Raw genomic sequence first — 22,418 nt, 5'->3', positions numbered from 1 at the left:
AAAAAAAGTCTGATTTAATTAATCTTCATTTTTCATGTTTCTGGGGGACAATACATCTTTCATATGTTTTATTTATTCACGGACACTGTTTTCAGGAAGGCCATGCTCAATAGAAAACACCAAAAAATTAATGTAAAAATACCTTAATTACTATATTAAAGCAGAAGTAATAAAACAATTACAATGGAATAAATGAAACAATGATACTCTTACTAGCTACAAAATGTAATAATCCACTACACACTAAATCTATATATTAATTTACGTAAGTAAGGGCAAAATTCGGTAAATCTAGAATGTTTACTCGATGGTATATAAAGTTGGTTCGTACTTTTGGTACTAATTTTAACCATGATATGTATCCCTGTTTACTAATTAAATTGAGTTAGATAATTAGTTATTGACAATTAAAACGAATTTAGGTTCACTGTGAAGATTTTCCCCAAATAGGGGTGTTTTCCGTTCCGATCGTGGTGGACACTGTCTAATGGATCTTGAAAAATACCCACACACAATAATACGAGGATGTTTCTAGTTTTTAATTTGTACTCATTTGTTCTTGAGAAGTTCCATGATGGTTCCGAAACATCGATCTTTTTGTCATTAAATTGTGTAAATGTAAATTTATATCGTCTCTAAATCCGTAACACAATAAAGAAACTAAACAAGTGGAACGGAAACAGGCGCGGCATGGATAAAGAACTATTCTAATTTTATAGCGAGTCCATCCCTTCCGCATAATCCACCATGCCTCACAACAAACTTTTAAAATAAAAACAGAATATAAAAATGAAAATATAAACGTATTGTCAAATTAGAGAAGGCCTAAAGATTAAATTAATAAATATTATTTACTGATGTATGAGAAAGCAATCTGCCAATGTATTCCGTGTTTTTTTTTTTTTGTATATTAGATCAGTGATGTACAAGTCTGAGTTACTAAATAATACGAGTTAAACTCCAAAATAACGAGAAAAAAATTCAAAGAATTTTAATAAATTTCCAAATAGACCGAAACTTCGAATTTATTTATTTAATTGGAGTATTTCAGTAACTCCCTTGATTACACACATGGCTCTCTCTGTTGACAGTATTTATATATTTGCCGCCCTCTATGGCTATGTCTCTATGGCAATTTGTTATTGTTGACACAAAATAAATCTGTGTTGTTTTTTCGTCGATCGTGTGAAGAGAGATTTACATACATGTGTGGAACCTAGGCCTAGGCGTTTACAATTTAATAGCTTGCAAAATAATAACCGATTATTTTCGTAGTATATTGACAATCGAAGATGTCAAATTCTGGTGAAGATTACAATGAGCTTGATATTGAACGGATAAGAGCTGAGCTTTTGCAGGAAAAGCAAATGAAGTAATTCAATAATAATTTAATGGGAATGGAATGTTTTGCTTCATCACTCACTCAGTTGTTGCTGCTAACTTGAAATGGGCCAGACCCGCCCAGGCAGAAGAGCTTACTGCCATGTCCAATCAAAAGCTAGCTACAGTAAACTTACTACTATTATTAGGCCTAGGCCTTATAGTCTGTACAGTGTCAGTTAGTACTGCTCAGATAGTTTTTAATGAATGAGACGAGAATTATGTTTGCCGGTGGTGCAGTGATTTCAACTTCTTGATTTTGCATAGGCAGTGGCACTGCTGCCCAAAAATAATCTCTCCTAGCTAGGAGGAGGCAATCTAAAAAAGATGATATAGGCCTAGGCCTAGGCCTGGGCCTTATGACAAAGTATTTTGCGACACTCCATTAAAAAATCAGAAATTGGTTTTATCACGACTAAAATAAAACTTGCGATCAATTTCATCTGTTGACAAATTCAAATGTGAATGTTTGTAAAGATAATATTTGACGTGTCTGTCTCACTCTCACTACATATATATATGGATGGGCAGGGACCAAGTCAGCATTCTTTGCCATAGCTTAGTTAGTGCTGTAATGCAGTTAATAAGTCTAGTTAGTTAGTAGATTAGAATACTAATACTATTATATATTATATCTTTTATTTAATAGAGAAATGCTTGAGCAATCTACTGCGGAGTTGATGTTAACAGTAGCAGAGTTAGAGAAGAGGTACGACTCGGTATCAGATGATGGTAGGTACAGTGCCAATAATATCAGCCAAAGAGATTATTTAATTTTTTTTATTCAATAATTGCAACATAACAATTGATTAAAACATGATTGGATATCTTTATTAAATAGTTAATTAAGTTTAATTTATTTTTGAGTCACATTTGTACAGTATCTAGAAGTTTTGTTGATGAATATCAAGATTTTAGGGGTTAGGTAGATACATTTGGCATTTAAAATTATTGAGACTAAATGATGTAATCTTGTACAGTATATATTTATTAACAATTTTTATGAATTAAGAGACGTTTACTATATAACTTTAAAATAAAGTTTAATGACAAAAAAGATCAACATTTCGGAACCATAATGGAACCATTCTCAAGAACGAATGAATAAAATTAACAAAACAAATACAAAGCACCAAAGGGTGACACGAAATATAATTAGTAACAAAGACTGAAAAGCATAAAAAGATAGGCTCCTCCTTATTGTTATCAAAGGGAAAATGTATTTAAATCATTTAATTTTATGATTTTTATTTTGACAGGCAATGAATGGAAGACAAGGTTTGAAACACAGCAGGAATTGAACCAACTTTTACAGAAACAAATATTATTCCTAAAAGAACGGCTGGAAAAAACGAGGGAAAACCTGAAAGATACGCAAGGAGGGGGAGAGATGAGGTCGTATGATGAATTGTCCGAGGTATGTATGTCTTAAGCCTACACTATCAAACTTTGTGTGACAAAAAAATGTGATGTGCCCATATATAGACATGATGATGTCATATCACTACCATATTTGGACACATATCTTTTTTGTCAAACTAGTTTGATAGTGTAGACAGAGCTTTAGTTACACAAGGGCATTGTGTTATCATAATCGTAAAGCATTTTGAATGACGGTAACTTTGTTTTTCACATTTAGGCAAGCTTACGGAAACTATTAAAACAACTTGAAAGAGACAAAGCTAGTTTGGAAGGACAGTTGAAAGATTACGAATGGCGGCTGGATCAAGAGTCCAAGGTAAAAATCTATATACAGTAATACCAATAATTGTTGCAAATACAAATCCCTTCTAAAGCTCTGTTTACACTATCAAAATAGTTTGAGAAAAACGTGTGATGTGCCCAAATATGGTATTGGTAGTGATATGCCCAAATATGGTAGTGATATGAAATTGTGTCCATATATGGGCACATCACATTTTTTTGTCACATGAAGTTTGATAGTGTAGACAGAACTTAATACTACATTGTTACTATTTATAAATAACACTTTTCTTAATTCTTTTATTCATTTTTACAGAAACTCAGTTAAATCATTGTTCATTTATTCACAATTTTCAATTTTGTAGCTGTTGTATTATTTTAAATATTGTCATTTTTCCTGTGTGACTTAGCCTTCATCAATTGAGTTTGAGTTAAGTAAATTGTATGTCAAATGAATGTCATGGCATTGTGGACAATGAACTATAAACTATAGAATAACATTATTATTACTATTAGATGATGATGATGATGATGAGAATAGTTTCTCGAAACATGTCACACTTACATTTTAAGGCAATTTGCCTTTTTATTAAATGCCTCGTTAAAGTCATCCTAACTGGCAAGTTTGGTGGTATTATTCATGATTTATTACCATTTACTTCTTAGGCATACCATAAAGCTAATGATGAAAGAAAGGCATGTCTAACAGAAATCAACCAGGTAAGTTTGTGTACCTAAGCCTTGTCTACACTATCAAATAGTTTGACAAAAGTGTGATGTGCCCAAATATGGTAGTGATATGCTTAAATATGGTAGTGATATGACATCATAACGTCACATAAAGTTTGATAGTGTAGACAGAGCTTAACAGTTTGTTACAAATATCAACCTTCTGAGAAGACTCGTTCTACTATGGAGTGAGTGAGCCTTGAACCTTTGCCGATAATATGGCTACGTAATCACGGTTCCACTCAACTATTCAATTATTAATATTAAGAACATAATGATAAAGTAGAACTGAATAACTTTTTTATTATGAGATCATTCTACAGTACACTGATTTTAAAGTGTCTGGCGTAGTAATGAATAAGTTATTTCTTTTTGTAGGCTCGATTGAAATTAGAACAAGCAAAATGGAACAACCACAGCCTGTCCCCACGAGATACAATGCTAAATAGAGGCCTAAACGAAAAGTAAGTCGATACAACTAATGTAGCCACCAGATACATTTGAAAATAAATGAAAGAATGTAAACTGCACATTACAAGGAAGAAAGAAAATGATGAGAAAATTTAAACAAATTGAAAGTAGTTTTTAAAGTTATTACAAGCATTTCTTAAAATGTTTAATTTTTAAATTTCAGTGTCCCAGATAATCATCGCATACTTGATCCAAAAAAAGGACCAATAAAAAAGTCTGCTGCCGTAAAGAAACTTCCTAAACTGAAACTGTAGAGGGCCAACTGAAATCAATGAGGTTGATGATGCCTTGAGTTTGAGTAAAAGTTGCAGATGAACTGTGGACAAACACGGCAGAAGTTACAGTATTGATGCAAACTATATTTTGATAGAGGAGTGGCCGGCCTGGATAGAAGCAGAATCACCTTGGGATCTTCTCATATTATTATAGATATTTCCAAAGTATTTTTCACAATCATGCTATACTTGTTTTTACCAAGCATAATAATATGTTTAAATATTCTAACTGGACCTGTTTACAGACAGGATATGCACCATGTACAATCAGTGTTTATTATCATAATTATTAAGATGTCCATTTGTCAAAGTCATTGGGGTCAGTTGTTGGTCATTGGATCATTACGAAAATGAAACAAACATAAATATTGTGCAATAACTGTAATATTTTTTTATATAGTTTGTGAAAAGTAGAAAAAAAAAATCCTTACTGTTTTATATTGAATTGTCTGTCCATTTTTAGTTTGTAAATATATTATTGGACTCTTTATGGTAATCTTTTAGATCAACTTGCATTACTTTTTGACAAATTTAATAAAAGCGATAAAATATAATTTAATGATGTATGATTGTACGATCTCAATTGTATTACTTTCTGTGAAATGTTGCCTAACAGCTTGAGATTTGAGATTTTGCTGCTTTTTTAAGCATGGTTCTCACGAGAGACACAACGGAGTTGACCAATAACAAGTGACAGAATAATCCATCACTTTTGTTTGGCGAAATGAATTGCCTCTATCGTTGCATCTCAAATTGGAACCAAGCCTTATGAAAAACCTTAAAAACAGATTTGTGGAGCTTCACAATAAAACCCATTTCTTCCTCAAACACAGAACTTACAATCAAATAAATAAAACACAAGATAACTGAATAAATTTAACAAATTTTAATTCATTTTTCCTTTTAGTATGTAATGCAAACAGTAGTAAATCATGCAAAAGTATGCAATATCATATTTGTTATGCTGACATTGTCACATTTTTATCTACTTAAAAGTGTGTCACTTTTAAATTTTTTTTAAATTCTAGGTGAATTAACATTGTGTGAACTTAAAAAACAGATATAAGTATAATACAGTTGTAACATATTATGTTGTAATATGAAGTACAGTATTACTTGAAAAATTATTGAAAATTCCTATTATTAATTGAATTAAACTCAGTGGATGCACACCTTGCTTGCTCTATTTACATGTTTATAACTGGAACACCTGTATGTAAATTAGTCCAGCTGTCATACAGAAGTAATTGGGAATCTTTAATGTTCTTTTATTTTTCTAACACTGCATACAATATTCCCATAATTATTCACAATATTTGATGATCCTATGTTTAATTTCAACGTAGTGGCACCCAGTTCATATAACGATTTGCAACGTTCTGAGTTGCTTCTGCAAAAGAAAAAAAAATTAACAGCCACATTAAGTATGTTACAGTATGTTTATCAAAGTTAGAGTAGAACCACTCTTTTGTGACACTATAGTACCCCTATTCAGTATTTAGGAGACCACTATAATGTCAGCTCAAGTATCATTGTCTAGTTTTGTGAAAGCAATGGTGTAACAGCTATGATGAGCGCTCACTTGCTAAACCCAGGGGCCCTGGAGCTATCAGGGCCCTTGAGCAGGGCCAAGAGTAAGAAAACAAGCATTAAAATATATCAAAAGGCCTACAGCGTTGAATGGTCACTTAGACTAGAGTCCCTAAACCAGGGTGTTACAATACACTGGCACTGCGTGAAAGGTAACAGCATAAACATTACCAGGTTGGAACAAGTCTGGATGTCTTTCTACATATACACTGTTCTTATATTCTGTCTGAGCTACTTTGTTAACTTCAAATCTGTAGGCATAGTAGCCTATGACACTTCCAAGAGCTAAGCATATGGCATGCCTATGTAAACCTAAAAAAAAAAACACCACACATTTTAAATGTAGAACTGACAGCAATATGTATGGGTACACAGACTGTGTTGCTGGTTTCGGCTTGGTTGGTTATTGAGAAACAAGGATCATGGATAAGGCCTCGACCATTTATACTTGATTTTGCCGAGTCAAACCGAATCGATTTTTTTATTTTAGATGGTTACCTTGATAAAACAGTTTGACAATTTTGGGAGCCCATTGTCTGTGGTCCCAATCTTCTTCTGTTTTATTCACCGCCAACTAAACCTTACAGAAAGAATAGGCCTATGTAATGTATTATAGTCATTAACTACATATGGGACGAACCGACTCTCAATAATAGTTACTACACTAACATGAGCTGGACTGCTAATATGACGCTTAGCTTTGCCTAACTAGCTTCAGGAAATTACCTGTCCACAAAGGTCTTCTCGTCATGCCATTATGCAACAAAGAAGTTGACATGCCATATATGCCGAATATAATAGTATATCTATTTATTAAAGGGGTGGCAATATCTGTACTGTACTTCATTTTCAACTTTTTATCCAAAACATTCAGCCGACCAGCTAAAAAAAAGCAGCCTGCCAAACTTCCGAAATTTCTTTCTTGTGCGCAAGCGCAATCGGTTGGCTGGCACGTTTTAAAATGTGAAATAACGGCGGTTTAGAATGGTAAATCTATCTAAGTATAGATTGTTTTTAGAATGTTAAGTGTGACACATGGGTATGGTGTGCAAACATGAAACAAAACATATCACAAGGACTGTTTGCATATTAATAATAAATAAATATCAAAGATGTAAAGTTTAAATTTCTAGGAACCTTAAGGTGACAAACACTTCAATGGCTAGCTAGCTAGAGGCCTAATTTACTACTAACTAACTAGAGGCTAGCTACTGTATATTGAAAAAAATTATTCATGTGTATTGTAATTTTAATTTGTATGTACTGTAGTGGTGTTGATGGCACCGTGTTGATGAGAGCATGTTTTGATCCAGAGTTCTTTTTTTTTTATAGTACTGCAATTTCCTGTTTCCATAAAAGAAAATGGAGAAAATCCAGTTTACCGAATCATCTATAAGCAATGCACGGTTATCTTGTCAAAATAATGACTACGGAAAATCGTTCGCTTACTATCTTTTGGCCCTCAAACTCTCTCCTGAACTGAAGGAAAACCTGCGTAAGGAATTTGGTGATGTTTTTAGAGAATGGGTACAAAACCTGTGGCAAGAGAACCGGAGTGAAGATGTATTCAAATGTTACGAACAAGCACTGGATGCCTTTCCAGAGAATGAATTGGTTCATGATGTTATGGGTGCACACCTATACAGGTGATTATGCAAATTATGTACATTACAGTATGCAAATACGCATACTGTATGTTTGCGTTACTGACTGACTTATCAAATATCCCGTTTTAATGTTTGTGTATACTATTACTGTATTGTTTCAATGAGAAGAGCTGAGAAAAACTTGATGACATATTGAATATTGTTATTTAATTTATATTATCACATATTTCTTTTATACAGGTTAGGTTTTGCCGAGGAGGCGTTTATTTATTTCCAGCAAGCAATGAAGTTGAACCCTGACCTGCATTCAGCGAAAGAAAGTTTCTACAACCTGTCTAATTCATTAGTTGAGAGATGGCATTTTAGGATGTTAAATGATAACAAACGCAACATGGCTTTCAAAGAGGCTATCAATAGAGCAATCAGGAATATAAATGGACCCACAACAGTGCTTGATATTGGAACAGGAACAGGTATCCTTAGGTAGGCCCATATTTAAATTAAATATGGCATCGTCGACTTTCAATGTTTTGCATTTCCTCAATTAACTTCCACTTTATACAAAGAGAAATGGGATCATTTCTAACACACCAGATCCCAACTACTCTGTTTTCTTTTTTAGTATGTTTGCGGTTGAGGGTGGCGCAAGTAAAGTTTACGCTTGTGAAATGTCCAAGACGATGACGAGTATTGCTCAAGATGTTCTACGAGCCAATCAGAAGCATGAGAATGTTCAACTTCTTCAGATGAAATCTACAGATATGCGAATACCAGAACACATTCCACATAGGTATTGCTTTTATTGTCTCAGTGTGAATCAATCCTATGTTTGTTCTTGTTATTAGTCAACAGTCTGAACACATCTCATAAAATTATGATGGTTCAGATTGGGAGTAAAGCTCTGTCTACACTGTCATACTAGTGTGATGTTTACCCAAATATGGTAGTGATATGCCCAAATATGGTAGTGGTATGATGTCCATATATGGGCACATCATATTTTTTGGTCACATAAACTTTGATAGTGTAGACATAGCTTAACATTCCTTTCACATTTCAACCAATCAAAATTTGTTGTCTGAATAGGTAGAAATATTACAATTAGTACTAAATATTGAATAAACATTTGTTTTCGCACAGAGTTTCTCTTGTTGTAACTGAAACATTAGACAGTGGCTTACTAGGAGAAGGCATCATAGAAACAGTACATCATGCTTGGACACATTTACTACAGCCACCAGATAATCAGGTACCAGATTAGATGCCATTTCAGTGATGTAGCCACAAGAAATAAAGTGGTGAGGTGGTTGCAAGAAAAAGGAATACAGTAGTTTCTGTGCTGGCTGCAGGGTTGTCATTAGGCCTCTGTGAAAAAGTGGTCAGGTTGAAACCGTACTAGTGGCTACGGCCCTGCATTTTGTTTATTTAAAGAATCTCAGTAGAACTTGTGTTCAGAATCAGAATCATCTCATCATGATGGATCAATGAATGACTGTTGGGAACCACCAAGATAACGTTATACCAACATGATATATTTCATAATGTACAGTATGTTTATCATTTTTTTTAATGTAGGGAAGAGTGATTCCTGGAGGTGCTGCAGTGTACGCAATGATAGTTGAATGTGAACATATACGAAAATCTCATCGGTACTGTACAATGTCAATTTTTCTTTGAGATTATAACCCAATTTTTTTTCCAGTTTTATGGTATTTTAGCTTGTAGGAAGTCCTGTGTTCAAGTCTAAAACTGTTTTGTTCTGCTTTTAGGACTACAGTAGTCCAATAAATATTCTATTTTACATTAAATTATTTAACCTGACTAATAATGTTTTTTATTTGTTTAATATTTTAGATTGTTCTTACTTTCTTAGATTACTCTCTTTATCTGTTGGTAATATAGACCTCAACTTTAGCATTGTGAGCGACTCGGTCAACATGGTGCAGCAAGACATGTTAAATGAAGAAACACCATCATCTGAACCATATACATCGGAAGACATTTCCACCATTCCGGGAGGGTACACAGCCCTATCAGAATCTTTCAAAGTGTATGATTTTGATTTTAATAACCCAAAGGTGATTATTAGTATCTTGTCTAAAGCTCTGTCTACACTATCAAATTAGTTTGACAAAAAATGTGCGATGTGCCCAGTATGGCCATACCTTGATATTGGAAATGTTTAAATAATTTATTTTATTTTATTCAGTTGTCAACCAATAATAATAATAAGAAAACATGATACAAATTTACTGATTTTCTGACCTAAAACAGTTTTCAATATTTTTTTACAACTTTTCATATTAGGAGATGGCAGCGCTTTTCTCTGGAAACTCTCAATCAAACTCACTGGTGGTGCCAGTTGTCCAACAAGGATCTATTGATGCAATAATAATGTGGTTTGACTTGCTACTAGACTCACAGACAAACATAAACACGTCCCCTTGGTCTGAAAGCTGCTGGGAGAACGCTGTCTATCCAATTAGTAGTATGAATATTAAAGGTACACTACTATTGTCTCTGATTTGATTTGTATATATTAACCTTTTCTGTACATATTTAAATATTAAAGGTTCACCTCTATTTGCTGTGATTTGCTTTGTATATTAACCTTTTCTGTACATAAATATTTAAATTGCCAGGTGAATGAGACATAAATTGCGGGACAATAATTTGTTTGTTGTTTATGTTTACAGGTATGCTAGATGTAAAATCTGGTGATTCAGTATATTTAAATGTAGTTTGTAAAGACAATCATGTAGCATTTCATAATATTGAGGTCAAGTCATTAATTAATGGAAATTTTGAGACGATTACCAAACCAACATATGATGTTAATAAATCATCTCTACCACAGAATCAAATGGAGCTTTCAAAACAGCAGTCACCAGCAGATGATGGTGACATTGAATTTCAGATATCTTCACAGAAGGCATCTACAAGTAAAGTTTTAGTTATGGGAGAAAAAGATATTTTCACGCTTAATGATCAACTCTACCAGTTTCAGATTTTTGGGCTGATAGAGAAAGCAGTTTTGGACACTTTAAAAGATAACAACTCTTCAAAGACTCAAAGAAACAGCCATGATGGTTGTTGTAAAGTTCTTGATATGTCAGAAGGAGCTTCTCTAGCAGTTGTACATGCAGCCAATGCTGGAGCTACTCGAATTCATGTCAGCAGTAAGAAAGGGGCTGATCTTCTGGTTCATTTGTGTAAGGATAAGGGTTACAACCTTGGGATGGCCGATTTACAGGATTTAATCTTAGAGAAGGATTCCAGTTCATCTTGGGATATCTTAGTAGTTGATGTTGTAGAGCCATGTGGTCTGCTACAACAAAATGTTTGGCAAAATATTGCTTTAGCAAGGTGAGATACATGGTCTGTCTACACTATCAAACTAGTTAGACCCAAATATGGTAGTGATATGCCCAAATATGGTAGTGATATTACATCATCATTTCCATATATGGGCATATTACAATAAAGTTTGATAGTGTATACAGTGCTTTACAGTCTTCATTAATTTTTTTCTTTGAAATGTATTGTAGTCTAATAACAAATATTGTATTTCATTCCTTTCAGTAAAACATTTACACATTACATAACAAATAAATACAATTGAATGCTGAATGGGGTGCTGAAGAGGGTCAAGGGTAACCATTATTACAATTGAATGCTGAATGGGGTGATGAGGAGGTTCAAGAGTAACCATTATTCGGGACTCCAACTACAACTGTTTATTGCTATTTCTGACTAAATTGAATGTTTTTTAGAATTTTTGAATTAGTTCAATGAATTAAAAATGGACAAAGGTCTTTTATGTTCTCTGCTGCTTCTCTTTAGAATTCTCTCCCTCGTCATTTTACTCATTCAACTTCTATTGCTATTTTTTTTAAAGAACTTAAAACGCATCTTTTTAACATCCAATATAAGCGCCTTTGATTTTTACTTCGGTTTAGTTGATTCTGGCGCTATACAAATACCTAAATTATTATTAATATTAATTTTTAGAATATTTAAATATTTATATTTTGCAGGAATACTATTCTTAAACCTAATGGAATAATCATTCCTTCAGGAATCACCATATATGGCATGTGTATAGATAGCAAGTATATTCTGGAAAATAGTTTAGTAATGGATAATGGAAGAACACTGGACTTAAATATTAAGCCATTTATGAATTTCTTTATGGTAAGATATTTCAAAAATGTATTTATCTTTGTATTATGTTTTGCGCTATGTTTTACATACCATCCGATTGTCTAATAAATAATCTTGTAAAGAGTCATATTGATTATTGATCATGTCAACATTGTTCTACTGCAGTTACTGCAGTAACTATATATGTATATTTCGCAATTATCTACTAATAATTTTGTTAGGTAATCATACACATTGTATATTGCAGTCCTTTTCCATCTTTCAACTAACTAAAATGATACTCCGAGGAAAAAAAAAGTTACTGCAGAAACTGCAGTAGAATAATTAAATTATAGAAAAATTGAAAAAAATATGTTTTGTTTGTATATGACATGTTAAATAATATAAAACAATTATTATAAAAATCAGCATTATAATGAAAATGTAATTATTCTAGGTTCCTACACATCCTGGTATTTTCTTCTCCACGCTTCAATGCACACACCTGTCAGCCGCCATCAAACTGTGTCACCTGAATCTATGTGACCTGAACAGTGTAGGAGCACCAGTAAACATTGAACGACACCAAGAAGTTAAAATGGTTGCAGATGGATGCCTAATGGCTGTGGTGTACTGGTTTGATTTAGACCTAGGGCCTGGTAAAATGGTCAGTACTCTCGACCAATCAACGCATTTTAGCCAGTCAGTATATATCTTGCCGAAACAAACTCATGTTCGAGCTGGAGAAATTATCTGCCTCTCGTTCAACTTGGAAGACTGTTCAATCTCTTTTCAGGTTTCAAATTGAGTTTTATTTCATACTAGTTGCTGTAGCTTGGTTTACACTAGGAAGTGATTTGACCAATCACAAGTGATGGATTATTCTAACGCTTGTCATTGGTCAATTTGCTTGCATTGCGCCTATGCTTAATAGATACGATTACAGTATTCGTGCTTGTCGAACAATGGCAACCAGTAAATTTTCCAATCCTGAACAAAAATATTTTTACAAATATTATTTAATACTTTCAAATATGGTTCATATCATAATACTGTTCTTCTAATTTTTTTCTACCACATTTTAATGCTTTTTACATTTTGTGTATAAATTATGTCTGTAATTACATCAGTTTACGGCCAAATTAACGCAAAGATGTTTGTGATTCTGTTGTTTAAATTGTGTATAATACTGAAATTGTCCCCATAAACGTTTGACTTTTCCTTATTTCATCATAATATTATATTGTTATATACCTTACTTTTCAATTCACGGCATCTGATTGGTTAATAGCCATGATATAGTTTCAACTATTCCCTACTACACTGGGGAATAGTGTTATTTAGTCCATCTTCAGGATACAATATAGTCATCTTGGGCTGTATTTTGAACAATGTTCCTCACCACATTAGAATTTGTATGACATACTAGATAAAAACAAATTCCCCCGTTACTAATATCAGCGCTAGTTAGTTAGGCCTCCGAACTGTACATATCAGATTTAGCCAAGTCTTCAGTGTTTTGTTGTTGATCAATCTCGCTGTAATTAGGGTTGCTAAATCCTGGATTGATAACACCACCCTGTTGTGATTCATCTGGATCTTCTCTCTCCACCTGAGTGGAGGAAGGCGCTGTGTGGTTGTCAACTTCCACGACAACTTTGTGTTCAGTTGAGGGCGTACCAGTGGGTGTTCTTTTAAATCCGTTCACTAAGCTTCTTCGTTTTGTTGTAAATCTTTTAGATTTTTTAACATTTTCAACTTCTTTGTCGTCAGTAGTTGAAGCCAAGTCATCCGAGTCTGTTTCATCACCTAGCCCAACTAAAACATGAAATAAAGATGTTACTGTATTGGTCATATGTAAGGATGTGTTTGATTTCTTGTTTTTACATGTTGTTTTCCAAATAGCTAATGAATAGGAATAAACAGGTTGAAACTGAACACAAAATATGTATCATGTGGAAACCGTCACAAACTGTTTGAGAATGCCTTATGATATATCTTACCCATGTTTCCAACTTTACGCTTCCAATCATTGCCGACAACTGTGACGTGTTCAGCTATATCCTTTTTGACATCAGACATATCCCACATTTTCTTAAAGTTCGAAAAAAATCGAGAGCGTGGTCCGTCATTCTTGTACGGTTTATACGAGAATGAGTAATAGTGTGCAATAGCAGCGAGGAACATCTCTATACAGACCAAAAAGTCCTGTGAAACAAATTGAACTTGTTGAATCAAGGCAATCTAACAACAGGATGCTGAGCTCCGAAGATCAAAAAGTTTATCTGTGGCTGCGACACGATCAGTTACACACAGCCACCGCGCGCTGCGGAGAATATGTACATTGTGTACATATTCTCCCCAGCGTGACAAATACCAACAGTAGTGTACTATGACATAGCACAGTAATGTTGGTATTTGTCGCAGCCAGACATAAGATCAAAGGACTGTTACAGGTTCCTATTTTGACCAGGCGAGCTCAGTGTACGTTAGATTGCCTTGGTTGAATCAATGAATTGTTAGCAGTGCAAGAAACTAAGCAAAGGGCAGATCCTGGCTTTTTGCTGAGGATATCAAATATTGTTATCATTTTGTGCTTAGGAACTGCTTAACCTTTTCTTAAACTTATGGAAAACAATTGCTTAATAAACTTATTGATAAAAAAATATCTTTGGGTAGCTTAATAGGGCTCAGTTTTTAAAGGATATATGTTCCTCCTAAAAAGATATTTATTTTATAGGCTATTTTAATACCAAATAATAGTTACTCACTTTGACCAAAAAATTGGATCTAAAAAAAATAATTTACCTGAGAAAACCAAATTTAAGGATAGAATTCGAATGCACATTGTCTGGGAAGCCAATGGGGTTTTGTTTAGAGAAAAATTGAATAACATTATTAAAACTTTATTTTTCTTTATCTTCTCATGTCTTTAAAACGAACCTGAATTGCTTTGCCAAATGCATATTTATCCATGTTCCATGCATCCTTCGGCTGTAGTGCTCCAGTCTCGACCAGGATGTTGACAAAAAGAGCTTGCCAAAATGAAGCAAATATCGTCAATTTGACACATAGAAATTTGCTAAGCGGTTTGATAGGCTCCAGTTCTTCTTTGGTTGCATGGTAAAATAAGATCATGCAGTATAGTGCCCACTAAAGAAAGAAAATGTATTTAACGTTGTCACGTTTGAACCATGTTTACTCGTTTATGTAAACCGAAAAAAAAAACAACACTCTAAAATTTTATCAATGAAATCTCACAATTGTCTTAGTTCCCTCTCACTGCTTTCCCTTCTGTAGGCCTTACGCACTAATTTCATTCTTCAGAAAAATAATAAATTTCAACTCACCACTTGAGATAAGTTGTTAATAATCAAAAGATAAGACCACGCCCCTTGAAAACTGAAACTTCCCTCATTGTACGTGCCAGTCAATTCACAAATTCTGTATAAAGAATCTTGGTTAGTTACGACTTTTGTTCGGGCCCAGATGTTGACACAATGCAGCCTAAGATTTGGTTAGATCTATTTTTGTTTTGTCTTATTAATTTTGTTGTCCCCCACAACTGTAGGCCTATACAATTATCATAAAACAATTGTAACAAAAATAGTCAAGACTAGTCGGACTAGACCAGCCAATAGCAGACATTTGTACTCGTCAAACAGACTATCGGCATCATGACTATTGACCAATCAAAACACTAGGTTGTTTCGGGAGGGAAAGACTGAATTTTGTGTAAATTTGAAATCAGCAAGCATAAAAAATGGGGCGAAAAGGTGAGTAAACAACCGTTTTGAGAAGGCTTATTTCTATATTATGCACATTTGTTATGAACTATGTAAGTCAAAACAATCTAATCATGTGATAGATTTAAGTAATTTATCAACTATAGGCCTAGGCCAAGTTATTTGCTAGGCCTAGGCCTCTTTCATTTGCGAGACGTACGTGTTTAGCCCGCTGTGAGACTGATATGTTGTACTTAACAGCCTTAGCCTAGCTTTACCAGCTTTTGTACGCGCGCCTACCTAACGTGTACTGTACTTACAATGCAATTATAGTTGTTACGGGTCGTAAGGCAGTATAATTAAGTACACCATGTTTACATCTTCGAATAATACTGAAAAGATAACAAATATATTGTTATATCGGTTGGTCCATATGATCGATTAAATTGTTGATTTATTTGTACGAATCCAGAGAGTAATCGATCAGCAAATCAATCAATCCGTCAGTCAATTTAATCTGTCAACCAACCAATCAATATATATATATATTGATTGTTCAGTGAACAGGTATGTTCGCTGAACTTGATCTGTATGTCAATACTTGCAAACGAGAGATTAACAAGCTTAAGTTAAAACAACCAAAGAATATCTGTAATTTGTCAAAAGGAGAGCAAGCTGCCATTAGATCGCTTAAAGGTAATCATGACTACGTTATTAAACGAGCAGATAAAGGTGGTGCTACTGTGGTTTGGAGAAGGGACCTATATATTACAGAGGGAGAAAGACAACTTTCTAATCTTGACGTATATCAGCCACTTGATGCCGACCCTACTGATTCTGATATTGGTATTGTTAAGAAGACTGTAAATAGTATGATTAAGAAGAAAGAGCTTCCTTCTACAGCCCATATATTGATTAATTCTGACGCCACTTGTCCTAGCTTTTACATGTTACCTAAAATACACAAGACTAACAGTCCTGGTAGACCTATTGTTTCCGCTTGTAACGCGCCTACAGTTGTTATTAGCGAGTTCTTGGATGGAATCTTGAAGCCAATTGTACAAAATTTGCCAACCTACATCAAAGATAGCAAAGAAGCTGTAGTTTTGTTTAAAGATTATACATTTTCATCTGAGAGTGCTTATCTTTTTACAATGGATGTTACGACCTTATACACATCAATTCCTATTCAAGATGGACTTAGCGCAATGAGACATTTTATTGAACTAGATAATTCAATTAAATATCCCGCATCGACAATACTACGTCTCGCTGAACTTGTACTTAATACTCAGCCTTCAACTTCAATGGAAAGTTTTTTCGGCAAGTTTCAGGGATAAGCATGGGTACAAAAATGGGACCTAACTTTGCTTGCCTCTTTATGGGGTATTTTGAGCAGAATGTGTTACGAGATTATAAGGGAAAGAAACCAGATTTATTCAAACGGTATATTGATGATTGTGTTGGTGTTATGTCGGGAACTTTAGATGAACTTAATGAGTTCATTAACTTTGTGAACAATTTTCATCCTGCTATAAAGTTTACTCATGAAATTTCTGACAAGTGTGTGCCTTTCCTTGATATTAGTTTATCTATTGATAAACCTGGTCTTTCTACATCCGTCCACTACAAAGATACTGACGCGCACACTTATCTAAATTACAACTCTTCGCATCCTCCAGCTTGTAAGAATGCTATACCGTATTCGCAACTTGTTAGACTTCGACGTTTATGTAGCGATGATGATGACTTTAACATCAAAGCATCTGAGATGATCGATTTTTTCAATGCACGCGAATATCCATCTGACATTACTGTGAAATCTCTAAGAAAAGTTTGCCAGTTAACGCACGAGGACACATTGCAACCTACACATAATACAAATGCTTGTGACCGCATACCTCTAGTCCTCACGTATCATCCTATGAATAAGAAGGTTATTAACATTGTTCGCGATAACTTTTCAATTTTGTCTGAAGATAAATCCGCTACAAAAGATATTTTTCAAGAACCACCCATGATAGCTTACAGACGTGATCAAAGCATTAAAGACACTTTAGTTAAATCTAAATTACAAAACAAAGGTAATGAATCAATTGGAACATTCAAATGTAATAGAAATAGATGTTCGACATGTAATTACGTTTCATGTTCAAACCAAATAGTAGGACCTTCTGGTAATTATGTGATCACAGATCGTATTACGTGCACCACTAGAAATCTAGTTTATTGTATTTCGTGTACTAAATGTAATATGCTTTATATTGGTGAAACTAAACGCAGGTTAGGTGATAGGTTTGTAGAACATTTAAGGTCTATTAAACTAAAGACTCCCGGATTACCTGTAGCCACCCATTTTTGTAATAATGAGCATTCCCTTTCGGATATTACTATTTCTGGTGTTAAAGTATGTAATGGTTCTGAGACATCTCGTAGAATTATAGAAGAAAGAATAATTGTAAAGCTTGGCACTCTTGCCCCTACCGGCATAAATGTACAATTTAGATCCTTTAAACATTAATTTTGCCAGAGACATTCACATATTAACTATTATTTACACTTGAAGCTTTTGTCTTTGTTTTAAATTTCCTGCTTTATAAGCAACCATTCCTGCTTTGTACACCATAGCTTTTGGAGGCGTGCCTTTATAACTATGCCTTTTGTTTGTTAACATTTTTGATTGGTTGATTTGTTTTATTATGTAATTTTGTGACTTATATATGTTATCCTTTGTAACAATTCTTTTCACCTGATGATGGGCTATGCCCGAAACATGTCGTTAAAATAAATCTATATTGAGGCAGTTTTAACTTATTTGATCTTGATTTTTTTATATATCCTGCCTATGCAGCTCTTTGATTTATATATATATATATATACACACAACAGGCAAAGAACATTAATTCTAAACCGCCCATAGGGGGGCCTAGGCCTAAACTTTATTTATTCACGAGACCGATGTGTAGTAGGCCTACAACTTGTTCAATCAAGTCGTGATATTACAAAAAAACCAACAATCAATCAAATAGCCAGGTTGTTTCTTCTATTTACGAATATTATCTACATTGGTGTTTTTTATTTCCTACGCATCATAGCGAGTAACTTGCCAAATATAGGACAGATTTATAACTATTTTATAATTTATCGCACTTATAAACAAGTCTCATTTGAGGCTTAGAGAGTGGAGTTGAAAGAGTCGTGAGTTACAAACCCTGACACTAGGTGAGGATTGAACCCCGCATCCTGGAATTGGAAGGCAAGCACGTTAACCAACCAACTACAGCTCCAGTACTATCGGCGTCGTTTAATCAAATGGCTCGAATTTGTATCTATTAATATTTCTTAAAAACAACTGAAAAATTACCGTAGTAATTAAGAAGAAAAGTTACCTTTCGTTAGACCAAGATTTGAGGCAGCAAAGCGGTGCCGTGTGTTTTATTTGAACTTTATTTTCCATCTGTTCAGCCATGTCATACTCTTTGTTTAAAAACTTGAGTAGGTAAAACATAAAGTTGTATATTACATATGCTTGATACACTTCTCGAATGGTATCTAAGTAAATGGAAGAGCTCGGAAAATACAGCGCCATCCACTAAAAGAAGAATGTATTAAACGAAAATGTTATATGATACTTTATTATTCGTCGTAATGTTATCTTTGTAAGTTGAAAAAGATTTAAATCAGAGAGAACACTGAAACAGCATGGGCTTGGCTATAAATATAGATGAATGGCATGTATTTTAGAACTATACAAAGAAACATTAGAGGTATACGAAAATGTAAGTCACCATTTTATCCAAAAAAAAACGACCGATAACTCAAAAGTTAATGAGCTTAATTCCTCGACTATCGATAGATCGACAAATTCAATTCAAGGTAAAGTCAAAGGAAATTGTTAACCAATCTCCAACCGCAGAGAAAAGTGAAATTACGTAATTTCATAATTCTCTGGTCCAACTAACAATTTGAATTACGATAATGTCACTTCTAAAGCTCTGTCTACACTATCTAACTTTATGTGACAAAAAAATGTGATGTGCCCACATTTTTTTATGCTGTCATATCACTACCATATTTGGACATATCACTACTATATTCGGACACATCACACTTTTTTTGTCAAACTAGTTTGATAGTGTAGACAAAGCTTTAGAACAGTTAACACATTAAGCAACTTACACTGTTTATTCCATAAATTGGGACCATCCATAATATTCTGTAATAAAATAAAGATTTTGTTTAAAGCTAAGTCTGTATACATCTTTAAAAGCTGTACATTTCAGAAAAGAAATGCGAATGCCTAACATAGTTATAGTGTCATTTCAGAGTAAGTGTTAGTAGGGCCAGCTTATCTTTAGTAAACATGCATATCATGGGATCACTTACCTTATTATATAAAGCTGAAGATCAGGCCTAGTGAAATAGACTACATGTTGTAGAATTCCCCACAAAGAAATTGGTATCGCTACAAACGTGAACATCCCCGCAATAAACCATATCATAACTTCAAATTTTGCATTATGTCTGATCAGTTCCAAGGTACATAGCGGTACGGCTACCAAAATAACTACAAAGTAAGAACAGATTACCACGGGCCTGATCCAGTTTTTCCATCCATACAACCAGTCCAAAATTAAAACTCGACAGTTCCTACAACATTCACACGAGTGTTTTTTACATATGCAGCCCATTTCTACTGTCAATGTTTCTCATACATTTAACTTGATTCAAGAAACTTCATTGTTATTTTCCAAACATCCAATACATTTGTTATTATACTGTTGTATTTATGAAATTTCTTCCGAATCTGATGTTTACCTGCAAATATGAATTGCAAAGCGACCTTTGGATTTCTGATTGTAGTACGAAAATGGTACACCACAGTACATAAGTAACGTGCTCCGTATTTGCAACTTTTATTATCTGATAATAGTCGGTAGATAATGTGTCGTATTAACTTTTACCTACTTGTTGGTGCCTTTAGACCAGGTTAATACATGTATTATTACTTTTCTATGTTTTGATGTTTTTGTGTACCTTTTATACTGATTTTATATGAATGCAATACTTTCAGCTTCTGCTACTTTTTTGTATATATATGTCTTTTTTATACCGAAATAAATAAATAATAAATGCTACATGATATTATTAACAAGGAATAAAATAGCGAGAATAAACCAAGATAAAAAGGATAAAAAATTACATAGATATGCTATTTATAAAACGTCATTAAACATTCTAAATGATGTGGGCATACGGTAATAAAATAAGACACTATTTATGATACTATTGTACAATAACAACCTGGGATATTTTCCATAAATGAGCATGATGTGATGTAAATAACCTTGCAATGGTGACTGTATAATACCCAGTCCCTCCTTGCAATGGTGACTGTATAATACCCAGTCCCTCCTTGCAATGGTGACTGTATAATACCCAGTCCCTCCTTGCAATGGTGACTGTATAATACCCAGTCCCTCCTTGCAATGGTGACTGTATAATACCCAGTCCCTCCTTGCAATGGTGACTGTATAATACCCAGTCCCTCCTTGCAATGGTGACTGTATAATACCCAGTCCCTCCTTGCAATGGTGACTGTATAATACCCAGTCCCTCCTTGCAATGGTGACTGTATAATACCCAGTCCCTCCCTGCGGAAAATCGATTTATATTGGAGTAGACAGAAGAGCTCTCACAGCGCAGATTTTCTTCACGCATCTATATTATAAGTGAGAGAGTTTGTCTGTCTGTTTGTTTGTTTGTTCGTTTGTTTGTTCGTTATACAAAATGTTGTTACTGCACATAATCTTACATATGGGCTATCAAAATGACCGCAATTGTGCCGGGAATGTTCTAAGCTATATTTGAACATCATCCGCCACCTAGGATCCAAGTTAGGGACCAAAATTTGGTCAAAATCCCCACTTTCGATGTTTGTTCGTTATACAAATTTCTGTTTCTGCATGTAACCATACATATGGGGTATCAAAATGATGGCAATTGTACCCGGGAGATTTTAAACTACATTTAAAAAATCCCCTGAGTCCAGGGGTTTTTGTGGGAGACGGGGGAGGGGGTGGTTTGTGATGTCAGTTGAATAGCATTTTTGCTAGGGCTTGGGGTTGTAGGCTATCGAATTGTAAATTATACTACAAAGGTTTTACAGTATTTCAATTATCCTCAGGAAAGTGTTTGGGGAAATATAGATATAGATATACATATTTCAATCATTAACCAATATGACACCTATTCATTTACACATTTAGCAAAGTGCTTTAACCATATCCAGCTATGTATCGGTCTTTTAAATCAAGATTTTGTATCTGGCCCCTAACTTGGATCTAGGATCCAAGTTAGGGGCCAAAATGTGGTCAAAATGACCTACTTTCATTGTTTCATTATAAAAATTTCTGTTTCTGCATGTAACCATACATTATGGGGTATCAAAATAATCGCAATTGTACCGGGAAGGTTTTAAACTACATTTAAAAAAGTACGGGATTTGGTGGGGAGTTGGGGTTCAGAAGATAGTGGGGATTGCTTAGGCTAGGGGTAGTAGGCTATCAAAAATTGACCAGAATTGTGGTTGGAAAATTGTGGTTTTTAAAGAAAAAGAGTGTGGGGTGTTATTGAAGAGGGGTGGGGGTGGTGATTATAGGGAGGTATTGGCGTCGGGTGTTATGTACTGAGAAGGCTTTAAACTAATTTTAAAACCCGCCCTGGGGCGGGTACAATTGCTAGTTTTCTATAATAGTCGTAATACAGTAGTTTCTCACTGTACATAACAGTGC

The 22,418-nt window shown here is 34.2% G+C and overlaps 3 protein-coding genes and 1 long non-coding RNA gene across 4 annotated transcripts; 2 read left to right on the top strand and 2 right to left on the bottom strand.

Annotated features, from left to right (window-relative positions):
- The first annotated feature begins 1,165 nt into the window (after window positions 1-1,165).
- On the top strand, window positions 1,166-5,581 carry LOC140049410 (coiled-coil domain-containing protein 169-like). The gene is made up of 7 exons (XM_072094288.1): window positions 1,166-1,372; window positions 2,030-2,112; window positions 2,640-2,797; window positions 3,020-3,118; window positions 3,751-3,804; window positions 4,192-4,277; window positions 4,448-5,581. The coding sequence occupies exons 1-7, from the start codon at window positions 1,293-1,295 to the stop codon at window positions 4,536-4,538; spliced, it is 651 nt and encodes a 216-aa protein (XP_071950389.1). The 5' UTR covers window positions 1,166-1,292; the 3' UTR covers window positions 4,539-5,581.
- On the bottom strand, window positions 5,469-7,080 carry LOC140049411 (uncharacterized). The gene is made up of 3 exons (XR_011845250.1): window positions 6,876-7,080; window positions 6,321-6,461; window positions 5,469-5,949 (listed from the first exon to the last, which is right to left on the bottom strand). It is a non-coding gene; the product is annotated as an uncharacterized lncRNA (long non-coding RNA).
- A 111-nt stretch (window positions 7,081-7,191) lies between these two features.
- On the top strand, window positions 7,192-13,688 carry LOC140049903 (protein arginine N-methyltransferase 9-like). Its single transcript, XM_072094857.1, has 11 exons — window positions 7,192-7,292; window positions 7,482-7,795; window positions 7,997-8,239; window positions 8,379-8,546; window positions 8,897-9,005; window positions 9,332-9,431; window positions 9,611-9,834; window positions 10,064-10,259; window positions 10,453-11,122; window positions 11,794-11,950; window positions 12,357-13,688. Exons 2-11 carry the CDS (start codon window positions 7,512-7,514, stop codon window positions 12,705-12,707), a joined length of 2,502 nt encoding a protein of 833 aa, XP_071950958.1. The 5' UTR covers window positions 7,192-7,292; window positions 7,482-7,511; the 3' UTR covers window positions 12,708-13,688.
- Window positions 13,689-13,859: 171 nt separating this feature from the next.
- LOC140049902 (transmembrane protein 184C-like) lies at window positions 13,860-20,212 on the bottom strand. The gene is made up of 7 exons (XM_072094856.1): window positions 20,011-20,212; window positions 19,804-19,840; window positions 19,014-19,216; window positions 15,945-16,016; window positions 15,250-15,343; window positions 14,843-15,052; window positions 13,860-14,107 (listed from the first exon to the last, which is right to left on the bottom strand). Exons 1-7 carry the CDS (start codon window positions 20,124-20,126, stop codon window positions 13,865-13,867), a joined length of 975 nt encoding a protein of 324 aa, XP_071950957.1. The 5' UTR covers window positions 20,127-20,212; the 3' UTR covers window positions 13,860-13,864.
- Window positions 20,213-22,418: the final 2,206 nt, after the last annotated feature.

This window comes from Antedon mediterranea, chromosome 5 (assembly GCF_964355755.1).
Source record: "Antedon mediterranea chromosome 5, ecAntMedi1.1, whole genome shotgun sequence".
Taxonomy (NCBI): Eukaryota; Metazoa; Echinodermata; class Crinoidea; order Comatulida; family Antedonidae; genus Antedon; species Antedon mediterranea.
Note: the sequence above shows the minus strand (reverse complement) of the source record. Positions and strands in the feature narration are given on the sequence as shown.

Bases quoted from the DNA above. Each gene is read 5' to 3' on its own strand.
- LOC140049410 (XM_072094288.1), top strand. From the start codon at position 1,293: ATGTCAAATTCTGGTGAAGATTACAATGAGCTTGATATTGAACGGATA. The intron at 2,113-2,639 runs GTAGGTACAGTG...TTATTTTGACAG, and splicing joins CGACTCGGTATCAGATGATG to GCAATGAATGGAAGACAAGG. The intron at 2,798-3,019 runs GTATGTATGTCT...TTTCACATTTAG, and splicing joins CGTATGATGAATTGTCCGAG to GCAAGCTTACGGAAACTATT.
- LOC140049903 (XM_072094857.1), top strand. From the start codon at position 7,512: ATGGAGAAAATCCAGTTTACCGAATCATCTATAAGCAATGCACGGTTA. The intron at 7,796-7,996 runs GTGATTATGCAA...TCTTTTATACAG, and splicing joins ATGGGTGCACACCTATACAG to GTTAGGTTTTGCCGAGGAGG. The intron at 9,006-9,331 runs GTACCAGATTAG...TTTTTAATGTAG, and splicing joins TACAGCCACCAGATAATCAG to GGAAGAGTGATTCCTGGAGG.
- LOC140049902 (XM_072094856.1), bottom strand. From the start codon at position 20,126: ATGATATGGTTTATTGCGGGGATGTTCACGTTTGTAGCGATACCAATT. The intron at 19,217-19,803 runs GTAAGTTGCTTA...TTCTTCTTTTAG, and splicing joins CAATTTATGGAATAAACAGT to TGGATGGCGCTGTATTTTCC. The intron at 14,108-14,842 runs GTTCGTTTTAAA...TTTGTTTCACAG, and splicing joins CATTTGGCAAAGCAATTCAG to GACTTTTTGGTCTGTATAGA.